This window comes from Bombus impatiens, unplaced genomic scaffold (assembly GCF_000188095.3).
Source record: "Bombus impatiens unplaced genomic scaffold, BIMP_2.2 scf_0362, whole genome shotgun sequence".
Taxonomy (NCBI): domain Eukaryota; kingdom Metazoa; phylum Arthropoda; class Insecta; order Hymenoptera; family Apidae; genus Bombus; species Bombus impatiens.
The window spans coordinates 196,499-224,249 of record NT_176781.1 but is presented as its reverse complement, the minus strand read 5'-3'; the positions used below and the strand labels follow the sequence as shown (position 1 = coordinate 224,249).

Sequence of the window (27,751 nt, the reverse complement as noted above, 5' to 3'; positions counted from 1 at the left end):
ATTGTATATCGCTAACGGCGAAATAATTTAAGCTAATCATACTTTGTGATTCACTCTGTGTATATCTCGCTTCGTTATAATAACTTACTTATAGTGCAATGGGCTAGAAACCGCGAGGAAATGGCCAAAAGTCATTTTTATTTTTATACTATGGTTATACCATAATGTGACAAGTCTTCAAAGCTCCAAAATCCGAGATACTATTCATTTCAGATAATTCTGTGATCTTGGGTACAGTTCTGAAAACAAGATGCAAAAATTTTAAATAAAGCTAATTGCTGCATGTGCTTGTTCTAGAATATTAAAATACAGGTTTGAATTTTACTATCTTATGTATATCAGTATGCTAATTGTATCATAAGTATTTGTTCAAGGTACAGATAGTGCAAAATTTATAACGATTAAAATTTTTGATAATGTTTTTAAAACAATGATTAATAAATTTAATAGCGATAAATATCGGACCTGTTTCGTATGAAAGTTTAAATCGCTGCTAAGAGGAATATACAAATTTCAAGCGCAGCCTCTTGCAGCTTTTAACTCTGTTCCGATTTTAACCAATAAATGATAATTTCTATCGTTTTGGACGCTTGTAGCTGCATAATACATACATAAAGCGGAGGAATTACTTGAAGAGGGACTTAAAAGAAGAGGGTTGAGTTTCATAGCGAAAATTTTACTCCTTGTTAGTATTCGTTGTTACAAACGCCAGATATTGATTTTCTCATGGCATATTTCTGGGCCATGGCATTAATCTTGCCGAATGTGCACAGTGAAATATGCCTCGTATTCTTAAATTTTGTTTCATTTTATATATTTTTAAAATGTAAAAGTTCTATGTAATCTATTAATATTTCGCGTAATATCTTCCTGTTACGGGAATGAATCTCGTGTCATTTTTCTGCCCTTTGCACAATACGACATAAATCCCACGAATTTAATTCCTCTTAATTAAATTAAATTGAATTAAATTAAATTAAATTAAATTAAAAAAAAATTGCCAAAAACTTAAGGTTTTACATATTTATATATAGTACAATAGATAAATGTATTATATATTTTATACATTAAAGACAAGTTTTCTAGAAATTTTCAAGTTTAGCATTATGTTAAATGTCTTTTTTTTTAAAGCTTCTTGTTATCGATTTTACATGATGGCAAGAACAAAGAGTTTCTAAAGAAAGTACTAAATAGAGGAGATACGTCTAAATAGACAAGTAAAGCGATTTAGATGAAAATCTTTTTAATCTTCTCATCGAAATTAAAGTCTCTTGCACTTTCTTTTATGGAAATTGCTTGATAACACGTAATTTAATATATTAAATTTCATTAAAAATGCACGATAACGTGCGTAATATATTTAATCAATAACATAGTTAACGAACAAATATTTGACGAACTAACTCCACTGCAATAAAATTTCTTGGTAATCGGAATATGCGGAACTAGTATCACCGAATTCCGAGTAAACTACAGCGCAATAGTGTTAGTATATATAGGTATGATTGGCATAGCGATTAATAATCGCGACTGTATCTAGGGTGTTGCCGGCGAGCATCGATTAATACCTGCACGATATAATGACCGTAAACACGGCGTGGTACAGGCAGATAGAGTAAAATGCATCCTATCTGCTGGGACGTGCGACCTATTTTAACTAGTTTAACAGGCTCCTTGTCATTGCAGCGGCACACGTGGCCGTCTACGACAACGCTTACGGGAACAGCGATTGGCAACGATACGGTGCAGAATGTACTTACGACGTGCTGGTGAACATGTCTTTGGCCAATATCGTCCACGAGAAGGACAATTTCTGCTCGATGATCGCGTCAGAACTGAAGTGCCGTCCGAAAGGCAGTGACACCCTAAGTTGCCGTTTTACGAATAGAAAGATCATCAGACCCGATCCAAACGACGATAGATGCTCGAATTCGAAAAATTTCGTTCCAGTCAACGACAGATTTATCAACGAAGAACCATTCGAGATTAGATTCAATTCAAAGGGGATAGAGAATTTAGTGGTGCCGAGAAATATTTCTAGATGGAGCCTGGATATGATAAGAGTGATCGTTGGTCAGCTTAACGTTGGCTTTGAACTGGAGAATGGACAGGATCGGTTCCTTACCATGGAGGATTCTAGTATGGGATATTGCGAAGTAGAGGTCAAAGTGTCAAGGGCAGGATATGAAAGGGGAGTGGTGGGACAAGAGGGATACGACATTGTCTTTGAACCTGAAAGACCAGATACGCTGCCTTTGAGCGTGGCGAGTCTGACTATAGACAAGGTTAGACAGCCCAAGCAGTGTCCTAATAGGAAGATATACTTCTTCGGCAATCACGAGGATTTTAGTATAGAGAACAAGAATACTTTCATGGATATGGTGAGTTGTGGGAATTAACGAAATAGAAACTAAGTTGAGATTTGTTTTATTCGGTAAATATTATTATAACAAGTGCCTTATTACATATTGTACATTCGTATTTCTACACAGTCTATCTAACTTCTAACAGCCTATCTATTTCTAACAGCCTATCTAAGTCTATCATCTAACTTTTAAATGTCGTAACATCTTTTGCAGACTACATCTATCAGCCAGATGCACATTTCACGCGAAGAGATGTACTCGTTCACTGAATCTAAGGGCGTAATGAGAACATTGAATAGACCAAGAACGATGCGAATGCATCAGAAAGTAGGCTTGTCTTTAAAGAGCATAAACCCTGCTCAAAGTCCATTACCCGAAATCAAAAGTCCTGCGTCAACTAGTTTATACGCGTACACTAATTTGGAACGAGTTCCTGGATACAAATAAGACGATTTATACGTATAATCCTACACGTAATTTGTATAATCATGACAATCACTTGACAATAAACGATTTACTAAGACCACGACTCTAATTAAACGTTATATTTAATCTTCATACGTACAACCCCACGTTAAGATTTAACACTTCAGCAGAGAATGTTTTCCTTACATTAAAGAATTAACGAAGTTCAGCAAGCGCAATTGAATATTATTATTCACTACTCGGTGAAAAGTAAATTTCTTGTTAAAAAATCATTATAATTGGATTAATACGTGAATATATTTAATAGCGGATATAATTAATAGCGACACAATTATATCGATTAACGCCACTTGTACCGGTGCGAATACAAATCACGCTTAACTTATTAATAGTGTACAGGTCAATGGAATTATGTGTACATCGAGCTTGTCATTAACTTGAGATAAAATCGCCACAATTACCGATGTCGTACAACTAGAAATGGATATAGATCACATGTTAGTAGTATTTTTAATTTTACACCACCTTCGAGAAAATTGCACTTTATTTAGTGCGCTGTCTAGTAAGTAAATAAATAATCTAATCATTGTTGCATATACGTCTAAGTAAAATACGATTAAAGTAGAAATTATTTCATACTTTTTAACGCGTTTCCAAGTCGGTAATATCTTTTTAACAAACGAATCTCTTATTTCACATTTTTTATCGAAGCGATCGATATTACAGAAGCAACGTAAAAATAGTTTGAATTATCATCGTTATAAAACGGTAATTTATTTCCATCTATTTATTATTTACATCGAGTCTCAATTCCTATTAACGAACGAGCGAATAATCATCTCGTGGTGAAGGTAAACTTACGCCCGAAAACGAAACCTTAGAACAGTGAAACGCAATTTCAAAACGCCCACCCAGGCTACTGTTTTCGGAATCTGTTTACTCTGTGTTTCACAATGGAATATCGATGTAAAAGGATATATCCACGACGGATTAGATACTTTCCGGACAGACGTCGTATAGTTGAAAAAACTGAAATACAATTTTCTCTTCTACGTAATTAATATAAGCAACTTAATTGTGTTTCTGTTTACCGTGTGTAACTATGTATATGTCATCTGTAAAACGAACCTTCCTAGTTACGTATACGTCGTGTGCTTAACCTATACTATAACTATAACTATAGGTAAGTCGTTAGTTGTAATTTCTATTTCTTGGTAAAAATTAATTGAATGTTTGATTATAATTAATATTTTAATGGGAGGTTTTCAAACTTCAACCGCGATGGAAAAACATACTTTGACAGGAGATTCTCGGACTTCAATGGAAATGGATTTCACCAGTTCCTAATGAGCTCTCAATGTATTTTTTGTAACAGACTTTGAGTTTCAAATATGGCTCTGCGTCTGGATTACGAATAATCGAATAAACTAAGGAAGGAGGGCATTTAAATTTTCTCTTTTTACTCGCATTGCAATGATGATCTCGGTAAATGATCTGTGTATCAATTAGTTTCTGCTATTTTCTGTATCATTAAGATCGGAGATCTTTCAAACATTTATTGAAAATAGCTTCGAACAAATAGTAGGCAGTGAAAAAAATTCCAATAAAATTCCGATAAAATTCAACAATACGCTATAGTAAGTATCGAGATTTTAATGTGTACGGAAATAAATACAGAAGTTGTAAATAAATACGGAATTTTTACTTCCGAAAAGTTTATTTAGGCCATACGAAGTATTGATATAATACAGTACAATAAATTTTTGTAAATACTTATATAACAAACAGTTTTTGTTTATTATAGTGTAATTGTTATATATAATAATACATTTTTATATAATAAACAAAAAATGATACGAACTAATAAACAAAACAAAATTGGAACGTGTTGCACCGACCTCGGCAATATTGCAATTCTTTTCATCCTTTGATATTATTTTCGCTCGATCGACGTGCGCCAGGACCTCCCTGGCTGGTCCGGGGACAAACCGACTGACCAATTAAATTGAATCGCATAGTTGGTGCGATTAACTTTGAAAAGTAATAGAGACCAAGAATGCGTAGAACAATTTATTGGAAAAACAAGGAAAATGTCATGAAAATTTCTAGAAATTTACGATCTTCAAACACGAATCGAAAGTTTCAGATAAGTTACGTTTGATTAAGCATCAATTTACGCTATACGGACCGTCACGTAATGGCAACGTAATGTACCAGCATCGGCAGGACGTTGAAACGTATATTTTAAATGGAGCCGTTCGCGTTATCCGAAAACAACGAAGGATCATAGCAAATCGTAAAGAACAGAAGAGAAAGATGAAGAATTATAAAGAACACGTAAACATAGAAAGAACGAAGGCTCATAAGGCAAACATCTGGAATAAGGAAAACATCTGAAAAGCATGATACGAAAAAAGGTCAGTTTTTGTTTTAATAGAGTAAAAGCTGGCCACTTCCGGCCTCGCGCATCTTCTCCTTCATAACAGGTGTTAAGCCCCCCTCTACCACTGGTTGCTCCTTTAAACACTAATGCAACACTGGGATGTGGCATGGGGTGGTATCTCACACACGATAGGTAGAAACTAGAACCCCCCACTCGTAGACTATGGGACAAGCAAAACAGGGTGCCTCTGCGCCTGCGGTACTCCTGGCGAACGTTTATATATTACCTCCACCCTCTTGCCAACCAAATCAGAGATCAGTGAAGTCGCCGTCGTGATTACTCGGAGGACACTCATATCGTTTCCTCTACTTTCCCGATCTTGAAATTTTGTGACATTTACGTAAAGCAAATATCATTCGCAGTTATTCGAAGAGACTCTGCATTTTGGGGCATACATACGTTGGAGAACAAGCAAGCTTTATCTGTCAATGTGGTCAAGAATTTCGTTGATTCCAACCTTCGTCAAAAGGTGAGTTCGATTATCCTTATCGTAAAGAAACAAATACAAAAAGAAAAAGTATTTGCACGTCATTGTATTTATTATTATAGCATTTACGTATTAATTAATTAAGCTCAGGTATATTAAACTTCGCGTGATTAGCAAAATTGAATACTTTAATATGAAAATGAAACGCAGAACCTGATAGAAAAAAGGTTTTATTAGAAAATAAGAGTAAGATAATAATAGTTTGCAAATACTTTTTGTAGCCACTGTGTACCGGTTCTGTGTCAAATTCCCCTTTATCTCTTCAGTTGATTTCTTAGTTTTTAAAATTAGCCAGTTTTCTATTTTGATATTTTCTTCTTTTTTTTTTTTTTTTTTGTCCTGAGAAATTGATCAGTTTTCGAGCGAAAGACACGAAAATGTCACATAAATACCGGAGATTTCAACGATTTATGAAAAACAGGCACCCTTCTTAGATAGTAGCAATCGAATCAGACAGAAAATCATGGATTGTGAAAAGATAAACATCAATCGTGTACTCTGGTATTAAAATTCCGGAATTTACAAAAATTTGACCAGTTTCGTCTCAGTGATTGTCAGTGTGAGTGATTCGAGCTTTTACCTAAAAAAATAATTTCTCTTTTCGTATGCATACATGAAATACTTCGAATGTGAAAAAGTTTGAATATGCAATCGAAGAATCACGCGATCTTTTAAACTCGATGATACGCGTTTAATCAAATTAAGTAAATAGTATCTTGATCTTCTGAAAGATATCCGCTAAAACATTCGTATTATTATGCTAAACAAAGATTCAAACGTTTGTTCCTAAAATACTTTTTACGGACCTAAAACTAAATAATGAAATTATTTCAGAATAATGGAGTCTACAGCTGTGTTCAGGGCCTACAACAAAGAAATCTTACGCCTGATCATGATCGAACAATTATCAATAGCCCTAATCCATATGTGCGTTGAAAATGGTGACGTGACGATTAAATCCACCACGTCTGTCAAGTTTCGCAAAATATGTCACGAAGAAAACCAACTTTTGCATCTGGTCGGTCATTTAATCTCTCCAGACGAAATTCTCATTCCTTTCACAAGACGCTTCTCTGAATTCTTAAACATCGATGTTCGTTCCGTCACTGAATGTATCGAGAACATCTTCAGCTCAACTTGCGACCTTGTTGTAGACTTTGACTTACAAAAATTGATACAGCTGTCCAAGAAACGAGATGGTACGATCAAAGATATAATAACAGAGATGTTCTGGCTACCAAAAATGAACAGTAGACTAGGAAACGGAAGTTGGTTCGACTCAGTCGATCGAGGACATGTAGTTCCTTTTTACATGACTTCTTGCGGTCAATTAAGCGATTTTATTGGAGATTATTTCAATTACTTTCACGTAATTGAACAATCAAGTAGAAAAGTAATAAAGTGGTATTTTTTGGATATTAATATCTTTCTTGCGCAAGACACTGATTCGTTGTATGAAAAGATGGAAGAAGAGAAAGACAATAAGCAAACGAGAAAGCTTACTATATTGAAAAAGATAGACGGCGGTACGACGCATCACACGGTTCACGTGATTCGTTATTTCTCTAAAAAATGCAAATCGGAAGATGACAGTATTGTCCACTTACTTAGAAACCCTTTCTTACCCACCGACCAACTTCCCTTTATCACACAGAGCTATGATCCACGAATTTCGAAATACGTGTTTCATATAGCGTATAAGGATAATATCGAAATGACTAACAAGAATTTTTTTAACCTGCTGTCCATGCTACGAGACATTTTGTACAAACTGAATATTGTCTCCATCGTGATACAGAATTGCGACTCTTTCAATTTGCAGAATGTTTTATATATGTTCGAGCACATTTTGTGCAAAGAGGATATCGCTGTGACGATCGCAGGAATGTAGAACCGTCAATCGTGCCTCGGTAAACGATCAATTTTCTTTTGGAAGAATTAAGAATGATGATTTAGAGTTTTGATTAATGCGATTTTGATTAAGCATCCGCCTCTACGTTACAAAAACGATTCTTAATCGCGGTACAAAGCTTTAAATTGGGATAAGTTCGACGAATATTTACTTAACGAATTATTCACTTAATTATTTTCTAACTAGGTTTTATGCTACCTTTACTGTGATATTATTATATTTTAATCTTAAATATCATATATAAATTTCATATTATAAATATCATATATAGACACGGAAATATAGTAGAAAGAATTATTTTATTTGTATAGACAGATTCCCTAAGAAGTAAAACCGATACATTCTGCTTTTTTACAAATTCCTCAATTTCAGTACCAACGTACATATATCATTGATGCTTGGCATTTTATAAAGGAAATAATCTGGTTAGTTTGAATTCTATGTGATTCAATTAGTATTACTCAAAAAGGAGCCCTTTCCTTCGTAGATCAATGAAATCTTATAATTATAATCTTATTGTAAACAATAAATCACAGGCATATACGACACGTGTGCGTGCCCATAGGAATATGTGTACCTGAAAAACAAGTCCAATCTAAATGTCAGTTAAAATACAAGTGCTAGACTTGTTAACAAATTTCTGTGTACATGTCAAATTATGTGATAATTGTATATTGTAATGTATATGGTGTAATTGAAATTTAAGGAAATTGAAAATAATTCGACTAACTCTATTATGATGTTCGCTAATGTGCTATCATACCGTATATATCTCTATATGAAAGTATTTTCATTAAAAGAATGCTATTTTTTGAGAAAGCGAATTTGCACTGTGATGTGATATCGATGTAAGAATTGAACAAGGATCGGAATTAGCTCTTTCCCAGTTTACTTGTTTTTAAGAAAAATGAAAGCTGACACAGCTAACACAATAATAATCAAAGCTAATACAAAGAGCTGATATTTCCTAAAATATTTATAATTATAATTTTACGTTCATAATTATATATATCCATATATATATGAGAAATATTATAAAATGTATAATTATATCGATATATATTTATGATATCTATATATATATCTATATATATATATATATCTATATATCTATATATATATATCTATATATATATATATATATTATATATATATATATATATATATATATATATATATATATATATAGATATGATTATATATATATATATATATATATATATATATATATATATATATATATATATATATATATATATATATATATATATATATATATATATATATATATATATATATATATATATATATATATATATATATATATATATATATATATATATATATATATATATATATATATATATATATATATATATATATATATATATATATATATATATATATATATATATATATATATATATATATATATATATATATATATATATATATATATATATATATATATATATAATTATTACATATATATAGATATCTATATATAGATATATATATAGATAGATATCTATATATAGATATATATCTATATATAGATATATATATAGATAGATATCATATATATATATAGACATATATATATATAGATAGATATCTATATATAGATATATATAGATATATATATAGATAGATATCATATATAGATCTATATATAGATATCTATATATAGATATATATATAGATAGATATCATATATAGATCTATATATAGATATCTATATATAGATATATATATAGATAGATATCATATATAGATCTATATATAGATATCTATATATAGATATATATATAGATAGATATCATATATAGATCTATATATAGATATCTATATATAGATATATATATAGATAGATATCATATATAGATCTATATATAGATATCTATATATAGATATATATATAGATAGATATCATATATAGATCTATATATAGATATCTATATATAGATATATATATAGATAGATATCATATATAGATCTATATATAGATATCTATATATAGATATATATATAGATAGATATCATATATAGATCTATATATAGATATCTATATATAGATATATATATAGATAGATATCATATATAGATCTATATATAGATATCTATATATAGATATATATATAGATAGATATCATATATAGATCTATATATAGATATATATATAGATATCTATATATATATATTTATATATAGATATCATAAATATATATCGATATAATTATACATTTTATGATATTTCTCATATTTTCTGAACTTTTTCAATTATAAACATATTTTCATATTACGTATTTTGGTAGTCAAATATATTGGTGAAAATTTCTCTTAGTATTGCAAAAATCGGGGAAGGGATTCGTATATTTTCTTAAATACTTTACAAAGAGTACTAATCTTAGAAGAAAAAAGTAGGCAAGACGAAAGATATATATTTTTCATATTGTGAACGTTTTAGATTCTTTAAGAAAAGACTATTCCGTTCGAAATATGATTATATACAGCACTGGTAGAATCTCTTAGATGACGAAGAAATATCTTTGCAAAAAAATTGAAAATAAAGCAGAACAAATATCTTGGATCAACAAAATTGATAGAAAATCATATTCAATTTCCTGAGTGTTAAATGTTGGTGACTTGAGTTACAGCTGATACACATGAGCGATACGACATCGTAATGGTGTTGCTGTGCGATTGTCACGGATAGAAAATGTGAAAATCGCTCGTGTGCACTACACGATTAAAGATAGGTATATGTACATGTATGTGTTAGGTGCCGAATCGCATGGTGAAATCGCGTCGCTTGTGTGCATCGGATCTCAAATATAGTTTTTATGTAAATTTCAGATCTTCTCTTACGATAAATCATCTCAAACCGATGAATATTAATTATCGATCAATGGATGTTGTTATAATTATTACATATATGTACTATATACATATATGACTAAAATTGTATTCGATAAATGTAATCAGTAAAGTTTTTTTCTCGAATCGTATGAAATAATTTTATTACTACTACCTGATCGATTTTTCCATTTCCTCTATACATATATTATATTTTCTCTTTTTCAAACGTAATCTCTATCTACGTTAGAGATTAAGTTTGACAAAAATGGAAAAATGTCCCGCAATTGTATAAAATTGTATAAAATTGTATAAAATTGTAAGAAATTCGTTGTTAAACAGTTCGTAAAGTAGTAGCAAAAGTTGATTTATTCTTTTTCTCTAAAAAGTTCAAGACAAAGGGGAAGCAAACGCGTAACACAGAAAATCGAACGAGCACCAATTAAACGTGGCCCGTTTGCACATTGAGATCCAATCGTATTTAGCTGTCAACTACGCAACCTGCCCACAGTCAAAGAGGAAATAGCAAAATATAGCGATAGATATAGCGAAAGAGTCAACAAACATCGAAACCCCCTAATTAATGGATTACTCGATACGTCGAACCAGATCCGCAGGCTGAAGAGACATTACCTGTTGAACCTAAACGCTACATTTAATTAGATATTTATATTAATTTATATTTATTTATAACAAGTACTTATAAATCACACTTGTCTATAATAAGTATTAACTTATTACAAATAATTAGCCATGTCACTGCGCCACGCCAGAAAAAATTACTGCAAATTCTCAATGCGAGAATTGATTGTAAATTTTAATAAATAAATAAAAAAAAGAAAAAAAAAACTATACAACTGTACACACGCTCGCACTTTGAAGTTCGCGCTTAACTTGCGTGCAACAAAGGATTAAATATATATATATGTATAATACTTTATAATATCAAGTATGACGAAATCCACAGCGATGGAAAGACAGGATTTATACTGTGCGTCCTATAACTACCTAATGAACTATTTTTCCCGAAATTAATTATATACAATACTATCTTTACTTTGCTTTTCTTCTTACTTTTATTATTTAATACTTTTTTCTTCTGTCGTTTCTTTCATTTCATTTCTTCGTAGAATCTCTCCTTCCCTTTTCTTCCACAGTTTCTTCCTTCGCTTCTGTCTTGTTTTCTTCTCCACGTCTCTTCGCCTTCTTCCTTCCATTTTCTCATCTTCTCCTTTTCCTCCTATTTCCTCCCTTATCCTTTTCTACCTATTTCCATCAATTCCTCTTCGTTCTGTCGTCTTTCCTCCATTTACTTCATCCCCTTCCGTTTCCTTCTGGTCCTTCCTTTTCCGCCTCTTATCCGTCTGCAGAATCATTGCGACAGAAGGAAACGTCAACTTCGGCAGATCAAATTCGTCCAACTTCGTTCCGACTACAAATGCGAAAGGTGCGCAACGACTAATGGGAAATACGAGGAAAGCAGCGATATCTTATTTTTGGGAAACCCGAATTTCGTGACCAGACCGAGAGACACTACTCGGAACATAGTAACGCAAACTCGAGCAGACTGGTCTCTCGCTTTAGCCGCGTAACGAGTTTAATAGAATAACACACTTCGATAACACGAACCACTCATGCTACGGATTACGGTCGTTGAAGTGTCAAAGTAACAGCTTAATTCGGCCAGCTTACACTGGGTCACATCGTTAATCGTATAATTTTATTTTCAATGGAAACCAACGTTTGAACCAGTTTCCACCGATCAAAAAATTATCATCTATCAAAGAGTATCATTAAAGAGTAAAAAAAAATACTTTGTACTATGTTACAGAAGTTCAACAGTCAATAGAGTCTAACGAAGATGAATAGTCAAAAGGAATCTTTTTCTCGTTCAGTTGCGTTCAGTTTAATGAGGCAATTCATGAAAGTTGCCACGACTCTCCTAATCGTCAAACTATGAAAATTACATGCGATGTACACGCGCATTACGCGTACCTGTGTATATGTATATGTGTATATTATATATATATATATATATATATATAGTTTCATAGTTTGATGTGTATATTATATATATATATATATATATATATATAGACATGTTGAGCTACGTCGTAGGACAAAGATTATATCGAATTAGCAAACACAAGCACGGTTGCGCGAACTGTCACTGATATAAAGGAGCTTTCAACTGCTACGAGGTCAATCTAGTGGTTAAACACGTTGCAACAACATGCACGTCGTATTAATCCCATTTTTTCTAGGTCGGTAAGCCAATTAATTTTAATCAGTATTACAGCCTGCACTAGCACACCTTCTCACACAGACCAATTTATATTTTGCCGGTCCCATCCTTAATGCATGAAACATTGAAGAATCGATCTTATCGATTTGTAATGAAGGAACATCGATTCGATGGTCAAAAACGAAAAACACATACGTTATATCGGTTTTAGATATTTAGAATCATGTTCCTACTGCGTCTATACCAAGTGTCCTATTAATATTATTATTAAGTCAGGAATTAACGTTACAAATGTCAATAGTCAATTTTTGATTGAAATGTTCTCTAAAGTAATCAAATTCTACGTCCACGAGATCTCATCTTACAATCTTCTTCGGGTTTCTGAAATATGTACAGATCCTAATATTTTTTTTCTTTTTGTTTTCTTTTTTAGTAGAACACGTAGCGATGTAGACTAAGCTTGCACACTGTATTATTTACGAAGTAGAAACGATTACGTATTTTACAACATTATTTATCTCGATCAAAACTCTTACGATCATCTACGATACAACTGAACCATCGCTTCTTTATAATATATATATAATATTCTTTATAATATATTTAATATATATATAATATATAATAATATTCGTTGATAACAAAACGCTCAATTGCACCTCATTTTACTCTAGTGATTTTAAATAAAATGATTTTGAATAATACGATGACTTTTAAGAGTCGATCCGGCCCTGATAAAAGAACTAATCTCGTCGATATTTCCTTTATTTAGCGGCCAACGTCACTACGTTCGATTCACGTGCCTGGGTATACGGTCCAGAATATGTGTTCGACGTGAATATCACACACGCATTGTCCGATGGTCTATTAGGCGATGCACTCTTCCAAACAAGCGTAACAACAACACTAAAATGTCGTCCAAAATCAATGGATCAGTTACTTTGTCATTTCGAAGGTATCACGGTCGAGGATATGAGCGGAGGTCACATCGAACTAGGAGAGATAGGAACTCCATTTGTAATAGAGTTTAGTCCACGAGGAATCGAAAATATCGGATTTTCATCAACGATCAACAAAAAAAAACTTAATATCCTTCGAAAAATCTTCAAAGAATTAAGCACCGAAATAGATCTAAGCAAATACGCGAACGTCGTATTGCCGTATCTCTCGTACGCAGGGGACAAAGATTACCCGTTAAACGACTGTTCCTCTTTGTTCGTCATTTACGAGTTCTACGATTCTGACGATCTCCATAGAAGTAACCGAGAGGAGAGTTACGATCGATCTAAGAAACGGAATTACAATTTGGAGGTTATGTCGTTACCAAATCGAAGTACGGACAAGACTGTTGTATTTGAGAAGTGGACAGACAAACGCAATAGCAAATGTCATCCGACATTGCGGAAAACAATGACGAATTTTGAAATTGTATGTGTCAAAAATTAGCCAATTTTATAATCAGTAGACTGCCGTACGTTTGTGCATTTATGGGATATTTAAAAACGTGAAAGTTCATAGAACGTACATGGCACGTTGAGTGATACGAGGATCATAGCGAAAAAAGTATGATAAGCAATTTAAAAGTTAGTCTTGTCGAAAATGTCGACTGTCGTAATATTAGATGTACCTTTGGTCGTTTTATAGAATTTCATAAATTTATTAACTTCATAGATTGTTTATATTTTTAGAAAACTTTACTATCTTTGGATCTAAGACGTTCAAAGAGGCGTCGTTTCAAGGCGTACGTTTCTTTTAATCGCGTCCGTAAAAAAATATGAATTTCTATGATCTAATAATTGGAATGTAATTAAAAAGGTGAAATTTAGATAGAAAATTATATTACCAACTAAACGTTACAGGGTTTACTATGCTCTGGCTGTTTTATATATTTTTTCCATTTTTTCCCATAACTACGAAAAAAAACCGCAGATTACTGATAATTATTGTGTAAATAAAATAGAGAGTTAACGCTTATCTTTTCCAGGACGAATATATCAGCAGAATGTATATCAATAATAACACGTTTGAGAGTGAAACTAGGATAAGCCAGAGGGTGTCGAACAACATAGCCAAAAGGAATTTTACCCTGCAGGATATTACTTCCGTGAAACTACTTGGCATAAAACCCGCTACGGATCTACTGCCGTTTATCAATTTCGACAAATTTGAGAGACTACATCCCATAGAAGCAATGGACAACAACAATAATAATAATAATTAGATATTAAAACTCCCGTAGAAGATTGACGTTACTCTCCGTATAGGAGGATAGAAATATCGTAAAGGAACTGTAATCAAATTATATGCAATAAAAACTCTTAACTCTATGTAACTCGAATACAATTCATTGCACGAAAGAATAACTAGATTTTTGAATTTGGTACTGTTAAGATGATCTACGACTCCGAGATCGATCTCGCTTAACTGATAATGTGAAACTAGCTACGGTCGATATAGTAGAAAACACTGTGCCCCTTATCAAGTTGCTTTCCAAAAACGAATTACATTTATTTTTAAAATTCGAATTAAAATTACGCTGATCACTATTAAATGGAATAATGTCCATATGATAGGGCAAATTAAATTAAATATACCGATCGAAATTTCGTTAATATACTCTTTACAAAGATTGTGATTATTATTCGAAAGCACTTTATCAGAGAAAATATATTTTAAACGATGTAATCGTAGAATCAATGGAAACGTTATAAGACCCCGAATTTCGTTTTATATCACGAGAGTTGCGAGTTACCCCAGATCGAAGTAGCATAATTTGCGATTACAACGTCAGTGGAGGGACGGCTTAATTAAATTACACGACGAGGTCGTCAGAGTATATCGGCGATATAAAAGGACCTTCAAGCCGAAGAAGAGTGTTAAACCAGTTGAGAGCAGTGCTACGACATGCTCGCCTCATTAATCCCGTTCTTCTTAGGTTGGTAAGCCAATTTTCCATTTAACTATGTCTTTATCGTCAATCTGTCTGAATCGGGCCAGTAACTGCTTATGCAAACGATAATTCATAACTAATTGCAAATCGTAACTTCCTTCGTTAGCGCATGAAAAAACGTATACAGGCGTTAAACGCTTGAAAACGATATATTAAATAACTATTTATCATTTATAACTATTTATTTATAATCGTTCGCTCATTCGCTTATTCATAACGTACGACTCGTTTTGCTGATAAAATTTTCAAATTAGAAGGAATATTAAAATAAAAAGGAAAAATTAGAATTGTTCGTGCTTCCGTCGTCATTTTGTTATGTAGAGAATGTGCTTTAATAATAATCTAACACGTCTGAACCGAGAGACTAATATTAAAATTTCTTAAAATCGAGAAGATCGTTAAAAAAAAAAAAAGTAAATGTACTAAAATAACTCGTGAAAAGAAACTAACGACAAAAATGTCGAGTTCCGCTTGCGTTGAAAGAAGAAACCGTGATTGTGTCAACTAGAGTAAGTGCTGTTTAGCCTAGTTCAGTGTTTGAGAATTAACGTCAAGATTTATTAAATATCCTGAGAAGTAAATCGTCTAAACTAGAACTAATCTAATTAAAGTGTATAACGAAAAGTTCGAATTCTGTGTGACAATGAGTTAGAAGCTATAACTGTACCAATTGGAGCAAGTGTATCGAGTGCAAAAGTAGAATATATTAAAAATTATCAAAGATAAATCGACTGACATAAAATACAAGAAAATTAATAATAAATACTTGCAATGCCATGCGTTTGCGCTGAATTATATAAAAACTGTGTCTAACAGAATATTTAATAAAAATTTCAAAGAATTCAGGGAAAAAGAATCGACGAACGAAATTAACTGATCTAACGTATGAAAGAATTAACAACGATACTCTAACGTGCGTCGAACGATTATTCGAAATTATTCGAGAATTTTATCGTTTTTCAGTGGTCCGGGTGACGGTCGACGAGAGCGTCTGGAAATATGGACCAGAGTACGTGTTCGACGTAGAGATGAACGTTACTTCGACTCCGATGAACCACGATGGAGTTCAAACGTCGAACTATACAGTGATGAACCTCTTCTGTAGACCGATAGGCCCTGATGGATTGTTCTGTCATTTGGGAAACGTCAGACGACAAAGCATTGACATCACCAACGACAATAAAATCGACATACCAGAGGAACAATCGAGACACCTAATGAGCGAGGAGCCATTCGAAATAAAATTCAGCGAGAACGGCATCGATCGCTTGACGGTGAACGATCAAGTCGAAGTTGAACATTTGAATAATATTAAATTGATCGCCGAACGATTTAATATCGGAGTGAATTTGAATGGCGTGCCCGATGGAACGTTCCACATTACGGAGAACACGACGATCGGAGAATGTGGCGTGACGGTTGCGATAAATCACTATCCCTCCAAGAGAATGATGAACAAGATAAAGAACGACAAATACGATCTGCAATCTCTGCCACGATTGAACAAAGTTCCCAGCGAGACTATACTGATCCAGAAGACGACCAATCTGAATAATTGCAGCTACTACGCATCCTTCTACTTTGGATCTTATGGTGCCAATACCGTGGTCGAAGCGGATCTCGATTCGCATCTAGTGAGCGACTATTTTCCATGATATTCGAAGATTTAAAAGAAATTTCTTTCCTTTTAGTTTTCGTCAAATTTGTAGAAATTATTCTAGAATTATTCGAATATTATTCTTTGTAATTTGCGATTGTGTGATTCTTTGTAAATCTAATCTTCGTAATTTTATAACTCGGTTTGTAAATTTACCATTAGCCGTACTTTTGTAAGTTCAATCTTATTGGCAATCTCGTAATTTCTTGGAAATTGATGCTTGCAATTTTCTAATTCCTCGTAGATCTGACGTTGCTATTAGTTTCGCGATTCTTTGCACTTTTATTGCGATGCGAGAAAGTTATATCGTACGAGAAACATGACAATTAAAAAATTAGATGCTATAACGATTCTTCTCTCGTTTCTAGGAGAGTTCGACTACGCGTGTCTTCGTGAGCGACTATCAGTTCGTCTCGTCGATAACAAGGATGGGCACTTTGGGCACGGAAAAGAAGAAACTGTCGGCTATGACGCAGTACGTAAGTCTGTCTCTGAAAGATATTCGAGCAGCCAAACGAGAATTGGTCGAAATTCCTAATTCATCGATAACTACCATCGTGGCGAATTCAGAGACGAAGAGGATATTTCCGATGAAATGAATGGTTTTTCCGATAATTTCAAATACAGTTATAGATTAAAAAGACAAAGTATAATCTGTCGATGTCAAGCTGTAAGTTAAAAGCAGACAACATATTAATGTACCATAGAATGTTTTGTTCAATTTATGATAAAAAAAATAAATGGAAGATAATAAATATAATCTCGTATCGAAATACCTAAAATCTCTCCTATTATGTATCCTAGTTTATCAGCATCATATATCATTCACCTTAAATAATGCGTTTAACATTTACATTTTTAAAGTCTTACACAAATCTTATTAGATAAATTTTTTTTTATTTAAATTACGGATACATTAAATTATATATCTACGGTGACCCACACACGTCTATGTACGCACAGAATATCGTGTGTATGTAAACGTATACACATCTGTTTTCTCTAGTTCAGCGATCATTGTAAGTTGAAATTGATTGACGAATCGATTAAAACAAAAATACAGGGAAAAAGAACTCTTAGCGTAACGTGATTCGTGATCTTCCTCCCGCGTCCACGCGTGTCTTTCTTTCTTCTTTTTTCTCTTTTTTTTCTTTTTTTTTTTTCTTTGTTTCTTTTCCTAATCTAAGTTTCGCCTTAGGGAACAGAGCAAAATTTCTCTCTTCTTGCTAAATCTTAAATCTAGGTGCTCGGATTGCAAACGGCCCTCTTTTAAAAGACTTACGTCCCGATACTCGCGAACATTACAGAAGAGAATATCGAAACGCGTTCTTCAGCGTTTTGAACGTTTCTAAATTTCTTTCTCGTCCTTCGAATTCGATTATCTCGACTCAGGATACACGGAATGTAATTTCGTATCCTGATACTTCAGAAACAAATGCAGCCTGGTACGAGTGTTATCTATGGAATGGATAACGTAACGCGCGATTTCATCCAACAATCGAAAGGATAATTTGATCCTCGATTAAGAAACGCTTAGCTTGTGTCCTGTTTCTTTGAGAAACTTGTCTTGTTTCCTTTTGTTTCCACGTAGGAATGGCCCAAGCATCGATGGATTGCACGTTCGATATTTCATTTTCAAGTTACGATCGATCTTCCCAGTACGATCCTTTTTCTCGTACGATTCATCGATTAACCAATCGACTTTTAATCTTGATTTAATTGAGACCTAAAGAACATATAGTCGTATAGTCGCAGTAGAAAATGCACTTAGATTCTTCCTCGAATACACAGCGCGGTCCCTAAAACGTCTAAAAGCTGAACTTTCCGTACCAAGCTCTCGACAAGGTTCTCTTAAAACTTGTCGTTTCTCGCGATCGCGTCGCGCTTATTCGTCGCATATAATGCGCAAAATTTCTTCTCTAATAAAACAGAGGAAAAGAAGACGGTACAACAAGTACAAAGTAGATTCGGTCGATCGACTTTTCGCCAAATGATATTTTCCAACTACGAAAGAATGAATGAGACGTTCAGACGAATGAGACGTCGTTGCGATTTTGCATCGACGATGTACGAATTGACAGTTTAATCGTTCGATTGGAAAGGCGCGTGAATTTTCTGTAGCAAGTTCGAATTTGGCGCGCTACGCGAAGTTGCGACAACTTCGCGTCGCTCGATTACACCAGCCATTGATTCCTTGATTTCCTTGTAACAGCGAAATGTTATGGCTTTGGAAATATCAATCTGTCGAATCGTACGATATCGCTGCAAAGTGATTCGATGCGAAACTGCGTTGATAAAAGATTCGTACGATGCAAAATTGCAACGATATCGCGTAGTTCGTCTGCAACGAACCTAACTCGCACGCTCTTTCGGCTACAGAGTGCGCTTCGTTGCGTCGGAATACGCGCGCCAAATATAAAAAAACGCGTACGACCAAGAGGAACCAGCGTTGTTTCGTCGCTCGCTGTAGAACGTAGGTTAAAGCGTCCTCTTCTTTCTTTTTTAAATACGTAAGTACGTTTTGTTGGAATCGATCGTTAAATATTACAACAAGCATCCAATCACGATTACGATTTCGATATTTATAATGGCACGATTACAATGATCCTTGTGCGTTCATTTCGTTCGTCGACGATATATGGAATTGGTTCACGCGTCGCATCGATAGTATTCACCGTGTTAAATCATGGCGAATGACTGGGTACAACACGAAAATGAAAAAAAGCTCGACAAGTCACAAATTTACGACGATAGTTTCAGTTCTTATACGTTCTCTTTTGTATGTTGCCTTCGATTGGTATTATTCTTTCTTTCTTTCTTTCTTTTTTCTTTTTTTTTTTTTTTTTTAATTAAACGAATCCAAATATCGCGTATAATTCGTCTTCAGACGTATCGTTCGATGAAAATGAAATATTTACCTGAAAACGATACGAACAATTTTTTACGATCTATTTAGAGATGAACATTAGGAAATGGTACCTCGCGATATAAGTTTCGTATAAAGCCGTTTGTTGTTTCTTTCTTTCGCTAGATGCATAGATACAACGTTTTCCTAGAGGTTTCGTTTCGTTCGAATTGCTCGCTTGATTGACTCATCTATCGAAGACATTGTCATTGTGAAGTTTTGACAATTTTCACACTCGCGGTATCAAACACGTGTACACATCTCAAATGTATATGTATATATGATCTAAGAATGTAAATATATGTATATATGTATATATAATCGACAATTTGAAAGCCACGTATATCCGGTATACGCGAATTATTTCGTCCCCTCGAGTTACCGAAGTCTCTTAACGTTCAGATATTTCGTATAAGATCGTGATCGTCGTATCGAATCTTCCTCTTATCGTCGATACCATTGACAGACAGACATCGTTACAAAATCGATTTATACAAATCTAAAAAATGATCACGGTTACAAATATTGAGAGAGTGAGACGAGGGATATGATTGCGGAAACATTCGGAGAAGGAGAAATCCCATATCACAAACCACGGTGCACGGTACATACTCGGCGAACAATCAGCGATCGATAAGCAACATTATATCTCGTCGAAACATGTTTCCTTTCCGCAAAAAATGGGGGAAAAAAAATTGTTATCTAAAGCGTCGTCCGAACCGTCCGATTATGACAAACACTTTCCACTTGTATCCTCGTACGATTCTTACTGAAAGCTCGCTAGCAAAAGTCTACGTGACGATCTGTCCTCTACCTTCTTCCACTCTATCTACTAAAAAAATTTCAAAAACCACCATTTGGAAAATCACTTTCGTCGCATGCTCTGAATCAAACCGAATCTTGCGAAGTATCTGCCTAACTAGCGGACGACGTGAAAAGAACGCGTTCGTTTAAATCGTCGTCTCTCTATATTAAGCGATTTTTTCCTCCCCTTCTCTCGGTTCGCTATTTCTCCATTTTCCTTTTCTTTCTTCTCCATTCTTTTCTCTTTTTTTCTTTCTTTCTTTTTTTCTTTTTTTTTTTTTTTGTCGCTCCGGTCTTGGAAAACAAACTACTCTAACCTAGGTGTATATACAATTATTACGCTCGTAGAAGAGACACGGCGCGCAAACCGTGGCTCAGTCGACACAGTTCCTGCCGTGCACAGCGAAAACATCGTACGCGGACGAATCGCAAGCGGCGCGACATTATTGACCGTTGTTCGCAATGTTGTTCTGCTGCTTCACGGAATCCATATTGGGGATGTAGTCCATCGCCATCAGACAGGCAAACACAGTCATCACCATCTTCGGTTTCACCTCGGTTATGTCCTCTGGCAGCGCGTACACGCGTGCGCCGCATTTTCGGGCCAAGGATATCGCGTACTTCGCGTTGTCCAGGTTGTTCTGCGTTAAGAAAAAATGAAATTCGCGTGAATTAGTGCGTTAATTTCGTGTAAGCGAAACGATCGTTTGGATGGTTTGTTTGTTTCGTTTCGTTCATCTTCCAGAATGTTCGAATCGTTTGGGTTTTAGACTTTTGATGCAAATCTCTTCGGTTTGTGAAAAATGTGAAAGAATCGTTTTGCGTATATGGTTTTTCGCTTCTACTTCGCGGTAACTTATTTTTTAAAACATCAGGTCTTTCTATTTTTGAAACGATACAGATACTCGGATATAAATATTCAAAGACCGCAGCTAGATTAAACGCGATTTTGTAATTCGAATTGTATATTTAAAACATCGAAATTCATGTAAATTTTATTATTATCTCTTTTAACTTCACCTTCGGACAGGTTATATTATATTACGTAAGTAAGAAAATAACGTTCGTATATCAGGCAAATTATGCTGCATTTTGTAGGTCTTTAAAGTCATTTAATACCACAGATACCACAGTCCATAAATGGCTTGCAATATTTTCTAAGGCAATGGCAAATTGTTCTATGCAAATCAACAAAAATTCCTCGATGATTATTTCGAAACTATACAAAAAATATTCCGATATTAAGGAAGACTCGTTTGTAATTTTCCACCGACCGTGAGTTCATTCCAGAGAGAAAAGTTCGCAACAAGAAACGACTTCGTCGAACTCTAATTGAAGACGTTCGCGATCTCAACAACTTTAAAACCAACAAATCAACCAAATTCTATTCCCTTAAAGCGACAATCCCTACGGCTCACCTCTTCGGTTCCACCTTCCTTCACGAGGTCATAGTTCACAGACCCCGGCTTAATGGCGTCGATAAGATCGATCACCACCTTTCCATCGGCTATCGACGAATCCTGGAAACCCTTGATACCGCTCGTCTTCCCTGCCGTTTGAAGCTTCGAGTTCACCCACTGAACGATCTCCTTCTCGACCAAAGTGCTACCTTGGGTGCCTGCCAGCGACGTGAGAATCGACAGCGTGTACGATCTCATCAACTGCCAGATCAAAGCCAAAGTCAACGTGGCGTTTCCATCGTTGATATCCTGGCCAGCGATTCCGACCAACGAGAAGTTCATCGTTTTCCCAAGCTCGACCGCGTAATTGCAGTTCTCCAATTTCTCCATGAACTTGCGCAGTTTCGTGAACTTTCTGTGCACCCTGTTCCAGTTCACTGTGCCTGGTTTGATGATGTCGTAAAGCTGGAAGATGACCAGACCATCGGCCAGATCGGAGTACAGCCAATTCACATGAGGCATCACGCCCATCGAGTTCATCCAGTTTCGATATGTTTTCTCTTCTCTCGTCTCTTCCAGGGATTCTAGGCCTTCGATGCTGCTTTCCGGTTTGTCCAGGCCAGGATAGTTATTGAACATATTGGCGACGAACGCGAGATTCAGCTTGTATATGCCATTGACCACGTCGCTGGGTGTTACGAAGCTACGGCAGCCCAGCTTGGCCGCCTGTTGCAACATAATTTCCGCTCGAGAGGTGTGGTTCGGCTCCATTAGAGCCTCCAGAGTAACTCCAGCCGTGTTCGGTGCGATTTGCTTGATGAGGTACGTATAGACCTCCGAGTCGGTGATATCCGTATGGAAATTGTGGCATCGCCTGGCTATACCGGCGTTTTCCAGATGATGGTTCACCCATCTGAGCAGGATAGATTCCGGTGATAATTTTAGAAGGTCTTCGATGCGTTCTCCGTCCTGTAGGAGAGTGGCCAAGCCTGGACAATTTTCCAGGGTGATCTGGTTGAACAGACCGATACGTATAATTTGCCATAGAAGACCCAGCACCAGGTGAGGCGAACCTTTCGTCAGATCGTGCGCGTCGATATTCACGATATTGCAACCGATAGCTTGGGCTGACGATAGGGCCAGCGTTAGGTTCTCGTGTTTCTTGTAGAGGGTCAGGTTCTTCTTATTGATGGTACGTTCGTCGATCGTATCGGGGCAGGAGTGATTGATTATTTTGCTGAAATAGAGAACATTCTTTTTAGTCGTACAATTTCTCATCAGTTAGGTAAATAATAATTGGATTTGTCTTTCTGAGCGTAAAAATAGAAGGATTCGTGTATTTACAGGCTGAGCGATTTATTAGATCGACCAGGATATTTTTCGGAAAGGAAGAAATTAATTATCTTAGATAAAACTTCTATTAATTGCTCTTTCATGCAGTATTCGTTGTTAGATATATTGCTTATAGATAAGCAAGTTACTAGAACATCTTCTATCTGCGTTATAATTCGCTTATTCCATCGCTGTCGAATTTTTCGTTTTTATTATTAAAATATTAATATTGCATCTTATAGGTGGTCCGATTTTCGAACATTCATCTCGTCAACGAGATTCATAAAGACAAGAAACAGATATCGATATACTTGAGGAAGACTATTCCCATACGACTTGTACAAAGTACAAGTTTTAAAATGTTCCCTGTTACAGAACAATTTATCAATGAAATTTTCAACAGCGATTAATTCAAATGGTAATATCGCACTGTCTGTTTATAGATCAAAATATACAATTGCAATTGTATACTCTAATTATACATTTTAATCTATAATAATTACTTGCGATTTGTCGAAATCCTCGAATAAAATCGTAAATGTAAAAAGAAAATTTCCTAACGCTATTTTCCAGCCAATCTAATAAAAATAGAAATATCGATAGGTTCATAGTGAAAGTGATTTATTGTATGTAATCACACGTTGTAAACACATGTATTATATCTAATCACGCGTTATGAATAATCACGCAGATCAAAGAATCGTGAACGTATCGATAAATAACCTATTTTATACAAGTTACATACATATATAGATAATAGAAAATATAAATTACATACCAGAGAAGAATTCCATCCTTAACCTTGTCGTATAAGGTCTTGCCTTCCGGATCGATGAGCAGCAGATGTTTCAAGTCAGGATCGTGTGACAAATTTGTGTTGATCCAGTCGCTGAAGGCAAGCTGTTCCTCCAATCTAACAGAATGCGTGGTCCCTTCGCTGGATGCCTCGGAAATTCCTCCCAATGTTTCTAAATTCTCCTTTTTCGAGACCACTTGTTTAAACGTGGATCCCAATTCGTTCGCCTTCAGTTCTTTACAGAGTTTCTCGAACTCTTCGAAGGATAGTCGTCCCTTGTGTTCCGACCTCTGCTTGTCGTCGTATTCCTCGATCATCTGACGCACCTTGTAACCGGGCATCTTGAAGCCACAGATGTCCAAGGCGCTTCGCAACTCCGTAAGATTGATGAACCCGTCCCCATTCTCGTCGATCTAACAGAAACGAAGTTTCTTTAGATTTCCAGTCTCTTTCCGGCTGCGGTTAAAAGAGGCCAAGCACGTGCTTTTGCGCGTAAAGCGTTCGGGTGCATGAGCTGGATTCGAGAATCATGGAATTCAGGAAGATAGTTCCGGTCGCTGAGGATTCGGGTAGTCCAGTTCTCGGGTTTAGGATTTTTGGAATCTTCGGATATCCGATCAAAATCGCAGAGTGTTGACGTTAAATAGAAAATAGCTTTGACTCTTAAGGATTCGAATCTTCTAATTTTCGCATCTATCGTAGAATTCTCGGAATCTTTGGAAGTCGCAGTTGGGCCGAAGAGTCGTGGTGTTTGGAAAAAATAGCCTTGGGACTTGGAATTTTCAGATTTGTACATAGAACAGGATTTGCGGAATCTTTGGATGTTAAAGCTGGATCAGAGAGTCGCACCGTCGAGGAAGGATAATTTCGATTCTTCAGGATTTGAAGGTCTTATAATCTTCAGGTCCGTCGCAGGATTCTTGGATTCTTTGGATGTCAGAGATAAATCGAAGTACTGCAGTGTTCAGGAAAAATAGCTCTGGTTCTCGAGGATCGCGATTTCAGGTATGTAAAGTAGGATTCTGGAAAACTTCGAGCGCCGAAATCGAGTCGGACGGTTGTAATATTCGGGAAAATAGTTCCGCTTCTTAATAATAAGGACCTTGAAATTTTCAGGCCTGTCGCAGGATTCTTGGATGTCTGTTGGATGTCAGAGATAAATCGAAGTACTGCAGTGTTCAGGAAAAATAGCTCTGGTTCTCGAGGATCGCGATTTCAGGTATGTAAAGTAGGATTCTGGAAAACTTCGAGCGCCGAAATCGAGTCGGACGGTTGCAATATTCGGGAAAATAGTTTCGCTTCTTAATAATACGGACCTTGAAATTTTCAGGTCATAGCTTATGTTGAAGGTGTAAAAATGTACAGAATATATAGGACGCACAAAAATACACGAAACATATAAAACAGAAAATTCCTATAGCTTAATTGTGCCCATAAAAATTCATCGTCTAGTAATCATTTGGGTATTAACAGGTTCAAGTACACGCTGTTTTAGTACGAAAATAAAGACACGGTAACTTTGTTAGTTCGGCTTTCGTACAATTCGATTGCTTATCTAATCGAATGGGAAATACTAGAAATAGATACCGTGAAAATTCACGCGAGTTCGGTAGCGGAACTTTCCGAGAAACAACCGCGTCTTGGAGGAAAATGAAACCCTTCGACATACGCTCGGTCAATCCCCGATCATTTAATCACGAGCGTATCGCACGTGTGAATGGAGAGAATAATGTTTCATCGGCGCCTTTCAACCAACGATATCTAGGTCGTCTGCAATAAAAGTCTCGTCGTTAGTTTTCAAGTGTGCAGTCGTGATTATAGGCGGTGCAATTTCCACGGAGAACAATAGTCAATGACGACGTTAGGAATGGTCGTGCATGCGCCTTCTTGGAAAGCTGCATCGGGGTTAATCGACAGTTCTTTATGCCAGTTCGCGGGAAACCGTGTTACAATCGACTAATTACCATTTTATTCTTGCCACTGAATCGTTCTTCGTTCACCGAGTTGGTCGTTTCTCTCCTGTCGTCGCGAGACAGTTTTCATCGCCTTTTAACTCTCTCGAATACTCATAGATTAAAGAACATCACGCTTACTCTAACGCTACCTACTGATATAAAAGTACAACTGAATCTGGTTATTCTGTTTTATCTCTCCGATTATGAAATATTAAGGAATAAAAAAAGAAAGAAAAAATAAGTTTCGATTTTTGAGAACACAGGTCCCAGAGTATTCAAATTTACTATAAGATACTTGGAGATTTTGCGTGATGAAAATTACCTAGAGGAGTTCAACGTTGGCGAAAGAAAAAAATAAATCTCCTTTTCGAAGATTCGGACGTTCGATTTTCCAGATCTAACGCACGAGATTCTTCGAACTTTCGAACGCAACATCTTGATTCGCAAGTTTCTAAATTCATTCGGTGTAATATTGTTCCATTCTTGGAATTCACTGATAAACTTCTACACGACAGATAAATCAACGAATGATTCAACGCGCAATTACAATCCGCCCAAGCTATTTTACAACACTTTCGATTCACATTATCGTTCACACTTCTTTCGCGAGCATTCGTCGAGAAATCCGATTTGACGTTTAAAAATGGACCGGCAGATGATCGTGGCGTACCTTTCACGCCCAACGATTGATCGATTCGCTTCGCGAACACTCGAGCGGCTTACGTAAAGGCGTAACTCGACGGAAAACCGATTGAAGCTACTTACTAGGCTGAAAAAAGAAGAGAAATCCTTCGAGAACTCCTCGAGAACGTCCCATTTTTTTATCTCGCGGAGCTCCATGGCAAGAGTAGAGGAACGAGAACGTGGAAGGTAACACGCTCCGACAAAAATGATCAAACCGGGTTACGATGCTGCGAGGGACTGAATGTTGCATTTAGACTCGCTTGTTATCACCGTTATCGGATGTTCGATAAAAAGGAACGGCCAAGAAAAGAAATTCATACGATAACTTGACACCTTATCGATACAATGACATAATAATGTAAGTCATATCGAATGATTTTCCAATTATTCGGAACTTCATTTGTATACCAAATCGCGGAACAAAGTGGCGTAACAGATTGTTTATCTGGATGCTATCGCTTATCTTATTCGACTTGTTAATTGAGAGGCTCGGAGGATAAGCGATACGAGTGGCAACATCATTGGGAAAATTG

The 27,751-nt window shown here is 35.3% G+C and overlaps 4 protein-coding genes and 1 long non-coding RNA gene across 6 annotated transcripts in view; 3 read left to right on the top strand and 2 right to left on the bottom strand.

The window, feature by feature from the left end:
• LOC100745377 (vitellogenin) overlaps positions 1-2,892 on the top strand; it is a 4,706-nt gene extending 1,814 nt beyond the window's left edge. Inside the window, exons 2-3 of the mRNA XM_003489729.4 lie at positions 1,687-2,381; positions 2,580-2,892. Of these exons, the coding sequence (XP_003489777.1) occupies positions 1,687-2,381; positions 2,580-2,813 (929 nt within the window). The 3' untranslated portion in view covers positions 2,814-2,892. The remainder of the gene's footprint in view (positions 1-1,686; positions 2,382-2,579) is intronic.
• A 2,156-nt stretch (positions 2,893-5,048) lies between these two features.
• Positions 5,049-12,489, bottom strand: LOC117151689. The gene is made up of 2 exons (XR_004461785.1): positions 11,565-12,489; positions 5,049-5,719 (listed from the first exon to the last, which is right to left on the bottom strand). It is a non-coding gene; the product is annotated as an uncharacterized LOC117151689 (long non-coding RNA).
• A 108-nt stretch (positions 12,490-12,597) lies between these two features.
• Positions 12,598-15,067, top strand: LOC100745258. The gene is made up of 3 exons (XM_003489728.4): positions 12,598-12,754; positions 13,508-14,163; positions 14,720-15,067. The coding sequence occupies exons 1-3, from the start codon at positions 12,724-12,726 to the stop codon at positions 14,954-14,956; spliced, it is 924 nt and encodes a 307-aa protein (XP_003489776.1). The 5' UTR covers positions 12,598-12,723; the 3' UTR covers positions 14,957-15,067.
• A 464-nt stretch (positions 15,068-15,531) lies between these two features.
• On the top strand, positions 15,532-18,117 carry LOC100745137. Its single transcript, XM_003489727.4, has 3 exons — positions 15,532-15,670; positions 16,649-17,319; positions 17,711-18,117. Exons 1-3 carry the CDS (start codon positions 15,640-15,642, stop codon positions 17,939-17,941), a joined length of 933 nt encoding a protein of 310 aa, XP_003489775.1. The 5' UTR covers positions 15,532-15,639; the 3' UTR covers positions 17,942-18,117.
• A 1,723-nt stretch (positions 18,118-19,840) lies between these two features.
• LOC100745017 (plastin-2) overlaps positions 19,841-27,751 on the bottom strand; it is a 45,732-nt gene continuing 37,821 nt past the window's right edge. The window contains exons 1-4 of one of the 2 annotated variants that reach the window (XM_012385981.3): positions 27,300-27,472; positions 24,562-24,992; positions 22,470-23,688; positions 19,841-21,692 (exon numbers count right to left, since the gene is read on the bottom strand). In XM_012385981.3, coding sequence (XP_012241404.1) covers positions 21,495-21,692; positions 22,470-23,688; positions 24,562-24,992; positions 27,300-27,374 — 1,923 coding nt within the window. In that variant the 5' untranslated portion in view covers positions 27,375-27,472 and the 3' untranslated portion in view covers positions 19,841-21,494. Of the gene's footprint in view, positions 21,693-22,469; positions 23,689-24,561; positions 24,993-27,299; positions 27,473-27,751 lie in introns of those variants that run through there. The other variant, XM_003489726.4, reaches the window with a different exon arrangement.